General features: G+C 39.2%; 1 protein-coding gene across 1 annotated transcript in view; it reads right to left on the reverse strand.

Moving 5' to 3' along the window:
- The window catches only part of Herc2 (HECT and RLD domain containing E3 ubiquitin protein ligase 2), a 52808-nt gene extending 43573 nt beyond the window's left edge, over positions 1–9235 (reverse strand). Inside the window, exons 1-9 of the mRNA XM_028785683.1 lie at positions 9124–9235; positions 8879–9022; positions 6042–6132; positions 5527–5704; positions 5293–5374; positions 5037–5208; positions 4074–4218; positions 1436–1661; positions 261–432 (exon numbers count right to left, since the gene is read on the reverse strand). Of these exons, the coding sequence (XP_028641516.1) occupies positions 261–432; positions 1436–1661; positions 4074–4218; positions 5037–5208; positions 5293–5374; positions 5527–5704; positions 6042–6132; positions 8879–8960 (1148 nt within the window). The 5' untranslated portion in view covers positions 8961–9022; positions 9124–9235. The remainder of the gene's footprint in view (positions 1–260; positions 433–1435; positions 1662–4073; positions 4219–5036; positions 5209–5292; positions 5375–5526; positions 5705–6041; positions 6133–8878; positions 9023–9123) is intronic.
- Between the last annotated feature and the right edge of the window lie 248 nt (positions 9236–9483).

A 9483-nucleotide genomic window follows, 5' to 3' on the forward strand; every position in this document is an offset into this window, starting at 1 on the left:
TTTCCGTCATACTGATAGAGAATTATCAACAAAATGAAAACATCCTTAAGCTTGATTTTCTGATTCACATATCAATACTCAGTTGGGTTTTATTATAAAGTGCCAAGATCCTATAAATCACCAGTGAAGGTATGTGACTTGCAACTCATAGCACTTAAGACAATAACACAACATTCTTGTAAACATTTGGCCCATTAAAATATTACAAAGCCATGCAGTTTACATAATGGAAGAATTTACAAACCAACACAGCAGCCTACCTGGCATACATGATCTGCAGTGCTGTAAGGATGTGAGATAAGGCCTGCTGCTTGGCCAGGTTTCCTTCCAGTGATAGGAGGATCTTGGCAAGAGAAGGGCGATTAGGCTTACAGTTATTCGCACCACTGATCTTATTGCTGGAAGAAGAAGAATCAGCATCTGAAGGCACGCCTGAAAGGGAAACAAAAATCTAAGGTGTTTTTAAGATCACAGGTTGCTCTTTTTCTCTGGTTTGAGCATTTAGGTTATTTTGAAGGAAAAAAAAAAGAAAGCACAACTGCACTTTGATATTTATGAAATGCTGCTCGCATCATCTAGACTTAAAGCCCTGTAATTCAAATACACCGGGAGTCCTCAGAAGGCTCTCTCCGTGGCAGTCACAATCCAGCATAAATAGGGGAGGGGCTCAAGAGGTTCCTCCCACCGCTGAACTTAGGAAGGAGTCTGTTTTGCTTATACTTCAAAATCATAGTCCATCACTGATGAAAGTCAAGGTAGGAATGCAGGCTGGAACCTGAAAGCAGGAACTGATGCAGACCCCATGGAGGAACATTGCTTAATGGCTTACTCCTCATGGCTTACTCGGCCTGCATTCTTATATACCCCAGGACCACCTGCCTGGGGTTGCCACCACTCACAGTGAGCTAGACTTGTTGGAATGAGTGGAAGGAAGCACAGGCAGGTATTTCAGTGCACAGGGCCCTGGATTTGATGCCCAATACTAGAACCCCAAAGGATATAAAGACAAATTCAGTATACCACCACCTAGGAAACAAAGACTTTTACTTTGAGATCTTGGGTAAGAAGTGTATATTGATCTAGAGGGCAGCCTCTATCCCAGGGACACAAGTAGGAATGGTATTGAGTAGCATTTGTAACTAGACAGCCTCAATATCTAGTTTCCTGTTTTCAGCTTTACCACTTTCTGTTCTCATCTTCATTAGTTCCCCCTTAAGGTTTATTTTGATTTGTTAGGATGAATTCTATAAAGTCTTTCTTTTTTTAATGTGTATTTTTATGAATTTACCTCTTAGTATTGCTTTAGTCACACCGACACTGATTTATTAATATCGCATGATAACATTGATATGACTGCATTACTAACATTTTAATAAGTATGACAATGAAAAAATTTACATCAAAACTTGCACAATGTTTATAAATTTTGTGTTACCTAAGTAAGAAGCACCTAGTGGGTCTCTTGCGGTCTGGAAGAGGACAGGCTCATGGACAGATGGTGTGGCTACATCCACTGTCGTCCATGCTACGCTATGCGATGACCCACAAGCCACTCGCGTGATCTTCTGACCCTCCAGGCCTTGCACAAGTGTTGGCTTTCTGTTAACTGTGGTTGTGCCATTGCCTTGTTGGCCGTGGTCATTGTCCCCCCAAGCATACACCTATTAAGGGGTAAAGAATTTACATTTTTCAAATTCACATAATTTTTAAACACTTACTTGAAAATGCATACAACGTATGTCACAGTACTTGAAAGAACTGGACTCTTAGAGATAAAAATCAATTACAATGTAATAAAAGAACATAAGTACATACAGTTCCGAGGAAAAAATCAACTATGAAAATGCTTTCCAACAACTATAAATACTGAGTATTATTCTAATTAATTTATCCTTTTTTGGATGGGGGGATGCAGAGTACATTCTTGCTTTGGCTTAAGTGCAATAACTCTGCCACACCATAAATTGTAAAGAAAAAGAAAAATACCCTGCTCATTTTTCAAATAATTTGCATTTTAGATTTTATATTCATAAAGAATAATTCACTTCTGACTAAACAATAATATGCTAATTTCACTTTCATAAAATTTAAAATATGGCTCAATGGGCTAGTAATAGTATATTCTTATCAAAGCAACAAAATTAGTAATATATATCAAATATTGTATATTTCCAAAATAAAGTAGATGTACAGCCTCTATCATGTAAGTATATCCTCCATTTTGTAGGTTCAGCCTCTATCATGTATCAGTTTTTTTTAAAGTAGAAACTGCTAATAGCTTAGAGGTAGGAGTAACTTTCAATGATAACATTTATATTCCAGCATGGACTTCAGAATGGAGAGGAGATGTGCAAAGGTCCCCAACCCAACCTGTGCTGACAATATATCAGTAAACAAAATGAATGCCACTCTAACAGATCTCCAATATTAGCCTGGTGCAAAACAGATTTGCAAAAATTACAGTTTTGAAGCATAAATTTTAAATCATGTAAGTAGGTCAAAAGAAGTATTTAATAATCAAAATTGGAACCATTGTAACCAATAAATACATTTTTACCAATGAGAAATAAGTTTGTTTGTTTCTACAATACAAAAATCTAAGCTTGAGGATTGGACCAACTCTTAGAAAATATTTTCTGTATCCCACTGGTTGTGTAAAGTATTTCCCCCATAAGATGTTTGGAACTAAGGCAGATGGGTGGTGAAAGGTCTGGTGCATATGGTGGATGAGACAAAAGATCATAGCCCAACTAGTTTAACCTTTGAATCACTGGTTGAACAGATGGTTCATGTCACTGATTTGCTGAGCATCCTTCTCAGATGCAATGATTTGGGCAAGATTCTGAAAGCAGTAATGGATCAGATGACCGGCAAACCATCAACAATAACCATGGCCTTTTAATGCTTTATTTTGTGCAAGCTTTGCTTTGGAAAGTGTTTTTGGAGTTTCCCGTCTTTCCAACTACCAAGCATATCACAGCTGGTTGTCTATACAATCCACTTTTCATCACATAGCACAATCTAATCGAAAAACAGTTCTGTTGCTCATAAATTAAAAGAAGATGACAATGCAAAACTTTCCAATTTGCATCAAATGGAATGAAATGCATCAAATGTTGAATGGTCCAAGCTGAGCTAGCTGGCAACATCCTATGCAGCCCTATGAACCATCCTCCATGACTGCTGTCACTTGGTCATTGGCAGCTCCTGATGCTCAGCCACTATGCTTCTCACCTTGAAGGCTTTCCTCTCACTGTAAAACATCTGGAGCCAGAACTGCATTGGCTATTGTTAACAGTTCCTGGGCCAGACACATTGCTGATTTTATGAATTGTTGCCATTGTTTTATGACTCATTTTGAACTTAAGAAAGTCACTTAAACTTGGGTGTCTTTTGGGGGGGTCTAATGTCATTTCAATAGTATAACAAATGACAAGTAATAAGTTATTAGCAACAAAACCCTCAAAAAACAAACAAACAGAAACATCACATATTGAGAAATGTGCTTTAATGTGATGCATTTTAATGTGATGCATAATATGGGCTGTGGAGATGACTCGGCAAATAAAAGTTCTTATGGCCATGACTAGGGACCTGAGATTCATCTCCAAGACTCACATGGTGAAAGGAGAGAACGAACTCCACAAAGGTATCCTCTGACTTAAACATGTGTGTACACATACACACAGATGGACAGACATAAACATATTCATAAATAAATATTAAAAAGAATTCATAATAAATCACTTATTTAAGAATACATTTCAGGATCAAATGGCAAATTTCAACAATTCCATTTGCAGCAACCTAATACTAAAACTCATTCAAGCATCTCAGGAGTTTAGAGGTATTTTTTGTTTTTATTTTTTTGGTGTGGCATGTGAAAATGTAGCCCAAGCTGGCCTGTAACTCACTATGTAACCCTAGGCCAGCCTTCAACTAGCTATCCTGCTTTAGACTTCCAAATGCTGGGATTATAGACATATAACAGCATACCCACTCTGATTACTCCAGTTTTGACAAGATTAGGGGTGTAAGCCGATGAGCACTCCAAGAGCCAACTACAGCCTTACCTGCCCTGAGTCTGTGACTGCTAGGCAATGCAGAGCTCCAACTGCCACATGCACAATCTTTTTCCCTCTCAGTCCTTCCACCACCTGTGGCTTGCGCACATGCACATCAGAGCCATGACCCAGTCTGAAGTAGTCTCCTTTCCCCCTGAGAGGAAAGCAACAATGTCATTACATGGTTACAGTTTGGCAATGCTATACAAACAAACTTTCACTGCCACACATTTAGAAAGGAGTGATAATGTCATACATAGTATTCAAGATCCTAGAATTCTAGAACTATATGCCATATCCAAATTAACTCATTAACTTGGCTAATAAGATCTTTCTTGCTGTGATATGTCTTACAATAGCTCAGTTACTATAGATTTCATTGTTTAAAAAAAAATAGCACTGCTAACTCCCCTCCACTCAATCCACACTTAAAAAAAAAAAAGCTTACATACACAAACACAGAGAGAGAGAAAGAGAGAGAGAGAGACAGATACAGAGAGAGACAGAGAGAGGCAGAGAGAGAGGCAGAGAGAGAGAGAGAGAGAGAGAGAGAGAGAGACAGAGAGACAGAGACAGAGACAGAGACAGAGACAGAGAAGCAGAGAGAGACAAAGAGAAAGACAGAGAAAACAAATTTTTCCAGGACCAAATGAAGTTAGAAATCTGTTTTGCTCTCCTTATTTCACGTAGCTTCCAGTACAATGGAACACAGATCTTTTTTTTTTTTTATTAAAACCTACTTAAACCTCATGCAAATTGGTTTAAACTTCTCTAGATTTATTCACAAAAACACTGTAAGATCGTTCTGTAATATCATCAGTAATCTCAATTCAACACAGCAATATAGGGTTTTTTTTTTCTATATAATGATGCCAAATGAGTAAGAAAGAAAGTTTTACAAGCAGCCTAGGCTGTGCACAGGGCTTGCCACACACTCCACACTTGGCAATAACACTGAGGAAGTTCACGTACCATGTCCACACCACTCCCGATTTGGTGAGTGCCAAAGAAAACTGAGCTCCACACTCAATCTGGCATACCCCCTGGCCATTTAGTCTCTCAATGTTCTGGGGAATATTACAGCCTTCACTTCCTCCTCGGCCCAATTTTCCAAAATCACCATCACCCCAGGAAAACACCAAACCTAGGTTTGAAAAATAAATATCTCCGGTAAATAGTTGATAACATTGATACCCAGTCAGAAACCAGCATCACAGCCAGCTCTTACCTTCATCAGTCAGGGCCAATGTCTGTGCATCTCTGCTTCCACATGCAACCTGGATTACTCTGTGACCAAGAAGAACTTTTACCTACTCAATGACAAATTTAAAAACAGAATGAAGAAGCATGAGAACTGAGAAAACAATGAAAGTCAACAGTGTTCAAGTCTTTAAAAACCTAAAAACTTAAGGCTTATCTTTGCTAGATATTCTTTATAAGCAATAAAAATGTATCTACTCACCATTTTGGGCTTCAACTGGGTTGTATTATCCCCATGTCCCAGTCGGCCATACTCGCCAAGGCCCCAGGTGTACAACTCCCCACTGGATGTCAGGGCTGCACTATGAGAACTCCCGCAGGCTATGTCCCTGATCCGCTTGGTTTTCAGGGCCTCTATCAGTCTGGGCTTGTCACAGTTCCTAAAGTAAGAGTAAATTACATTCATCATCAAACATTTTTTCACAGAGGTGGACCATCTTTGGTCAACAAAAATAAATAGATAAATAAATAAAAAAAAATTATATATATATATATATATATATATATATATATATATATATATATCACTCTAACTATCAAACCTTAAAAGAGATTATGTAAAATCACAGTATATCCATCCAGGTTTTTAAAATTTTAATATTTATTTTAATAAATAATTTATAACATTAATTTTCTGTAAAATAACTATGAAAATACACTATTATTACTAGTTAACAGTTCCCGTTTAATGAGTGAGATTGAAGGAAGCAGCCTTACATTCTGCTGAAGTGTCCAAGTTTCCCATCATCACCTTCACCCCATGAAAACACTTTCCCATCCACGGTTAAGGCTGTAGCATGTCGGCCACCTGCAACATTCATACAGGGGAAGGTTGCCAAAGGTTTTTGCTACCCGTTCTGCTTGGAATACAGCATGTACTCAATGTGTATGTGTTGACTGAATGAATAAACAGAATTATCACCACAATTATCATACAAGCTACATAGGTGACATATATCTAAAATAAATGGACTTTTAGTAAATTATAAATTGTTAAAATATTTTACCTACAAAGAAAAAACAAAATAATAATGACTGTTAATGGGGCTTCTGTTGTTTTTAGTATAGAAGTCAATACTTAGATAAAAGGTAAAAACGAGCTCATTATAATTAAGCAGATTGTCGTCACAAATAGCACCACCGTCAGTGGGACTATTTAATCCCACCATTTTGAAAGCACATCAGCTTATGCTCTTCCCAGACACTCTTGAGTCCATGAGCTTTAGCTATACAGTCAAGGCTCTACAAACTTTTGTGTGTCAGGGCAGTGCAGCAGAAGAGACTCCAGCATTCACTTCCTACTCTTTATCCCCAACAGAAGACCCCATATTATCAGTGACAACAACAACTTTCACTCTTGAGAGAAACTGCATGGAGCTAGAGTATTATAGCCACCTTCCCACAGAAAGAGGCCAGAGGAGCCAGGACTCTTCACAGGCAGATGCCTTATAGACGGGCCCAGATCCTAACCCTAGAGCAGTGGTTCTCAACCTTCCTAATGCTACTACCCTTTAATACAATGGTGACCCACAACCATAAAACTATTTAATTGCTACTTCATAACTCTAATTTTGCTGCTGAGTCATAACGTAAATATTGATATGCAGAATATCTGATATGTGACCCCCCTACAAAGTGACTCACAGATTGAGAACCATTGCCCTAGAGGTTAACAGAGTAGAAAAGTAAACTCTTGTTTTGCATAAGCTACTACCATTTAAATTGTCTGTTACACACGGCTATATCATATCCTATCCAGTATGAGCATGAATTGAGCTTGTTATTTTTTTTTTCTTTTTTTTTTTTATTGGATGATTTATTTAAATTTCCTATGTTGTCCCCTTACCCCATCCCCCACCACCCCCTCAGAACCCCCAATCCCCTCACCCCTCCTCCTTCTTCTCTGTGGATGTAACCTCTATCTACACCCCCCCACTCCCACCTCCCCACCCTCAAAATTCCCACTCCCTAGGGCATCCACCCTTCATGAGGTCAAGGTTCTCTTCTTCCACCTATGCCCAGCAGGGCCCTCCACTTTTACATATTCAGCTGAAGCCCTGGATGCCCCCCTAAGTGCTCCCAGGCTGGTGGTTTAGACCCTGGGAGCTGTGGTTGGTTGGTATTGTTGCTCTCCTCATGGTGCCACAAACCCTTTCAGCTCCTTCAGTCTTCACTCTAACTCCTCTATTGAGAACCCCATGATCAGTTCAATGGCTAGTTGTGAGCATCTGCCTCTGAATATGTCTGACTCTTGAAGGCCTCTGAGGAGATATCCATATCAGGCTCTTATCAGCATGCACTTCCTGTCTTCCACATCAGCATCTACCTTTGGTGATTGCACATGGGATAGATACTCAGGTGGAGTGGTCTTGAGACGGCCCCTCCTTCAGTTTCTATCCCTCACTTTGTCTCCATATTTGCTCCCTTGAGTATTTTGTTGCTCCTTCTAAGAAGGACCGAATCACCCTCACTTGGTCTTCCTTCTTTATGGGCTTCATGTGGCCTGTGAGTTGCATCTTGGGCATTTCAAGGTTCTAGGCTAATATCCAATAATCAGTGAGTGAATACCATGTGTCTTCTTTTGTGATTGGCTTACCTCACTCAGGATGATAATTTCTAGTTCCATCCATTTACCTAGGAACCTCTCGAATTCATTGTTTTTAATAGCTGAGTAATACTCCATTGTGTAAATATACCACATTTTTTGAATCCATTCCTCAGTTGAAGGACATCTGGGTTCTTTCCAGCTCCTGGCTATTATAAATAAGGCTGCTATGAACATAGTTGAGCATATGTCCTTGTTATATGTTCGAGCATCTTCTGGGTATATGCCTAGGAGTGGTATAGCTGGATCCTCGGGTAATGCTATGTCCAATTTTCTGAGGAACCGCCAGACTGATTTCCAAAGTGGTTACACCATCTTGCAGTCCCACCAACAATGGAGGAGTGTTCCTCTTTCTCCACACCCTCGCCAGCATCTACTATCACCTGAGTTTTTAATCTTAGCCATTCTGACTGGTGTGAGATGGAATCTCAGGGTTGTTTTGATTTGCATTTCCCTGACGACTAAGGATGCTGAGCTTGTTATTGAGAGTTTAGTTCCGTTCCTTAAGAATCTAGCATAGGGCTTCAGGAAAACATTCAGTAAAGCCAAGCTGAAACTGAAGGACAGCAATGAACTCATTTGAAAAATATCTTTCTCATCACTGAAGATTCATAGGTACCTTAGAGAATTTTAAGAAAGCCACTGACTTCTAGTTTCCTAGCTAAAACATGCTGGGCCTGAAACAATCACTCCAGGTCTGAACACAAAGTCTCTTTATACACCCACACACCTGAAATGCCAACAATGCTAGCTTCCAAAAACCTTCATTAAGTACTAATAACTAAATCTTAGACCACCTAGGGATTTATAACATCCACCTTTTCTTCAGAGTAGTTAACTAAAAACCTTGAAAAACAACACAAGGACATTTCAGGAAGTTACTTAAGGGCCTTAATCACTTACTTCCAGGAGCAAAAGCTTATTAGGAACTGTGCACTGATGTACATACCTGAGTGAACTGCTACCTTCTTGACCACGTAGCTGCTGAGGGCTGTAATCTGCCGAGGAATAGGAACGGTACCACTAGACATACCCAGGCCTAGCCGGCCATTTGTGGCTTCTCCACAAGAATATACCTTCCCTTCCACAGTCACTGCAAGAACGGTCAAAAGAAGTGTCACTTTTCAGAACATAAAAGTTATCGTTTTATGTGTGCCAAACATAATTTTTCCAATATTAGAATTATCATCATACCTGCAAACAAGCTCTTAGAACCACCAGCCACCTGAACCACATTCAGGGCTGACAGAGTCTCTGAGAATGAAGGAACCTTTATCTGGAATAGGATATTTAAAACAAAGAATGGAAAAAGATAATGTTTAAACTTTTTAAATCGTAAGTGATCTTATCAGATAATATGCAGAACAGCTGTTAGTTTCTCATTACCTTAGCCACAGGAGTCCTTAGCTCTTACATATACAAGCTAAAATATTTTAAAGATGAAAGAATACTATTAGATTGACTTAAAGTGGATTTGCAGGGCAGACACCTAATTAGACCAGAAGCTGGGGAGATGATTCAGTCTAGGATTTGCCAAACAGGCATGGGAATTTG

The sequence above is a fragment of the Grammomys surdaster genome, unplaced genomic scaffold, assembly GCF_004785775.1.
Source record: "Grammomys surdaster isolate TR1022 unplaced genomic scaffold, NIH_TR_1.0 125319, whole genome shotgun sequence".
Classification (NCBI taxonomy): domain Eukaryota; kingdom Metazoa; phylum Chordata; class Mammalia; order Rodentia; family Muridae; genus Grammomys; species Grammomys surdaster.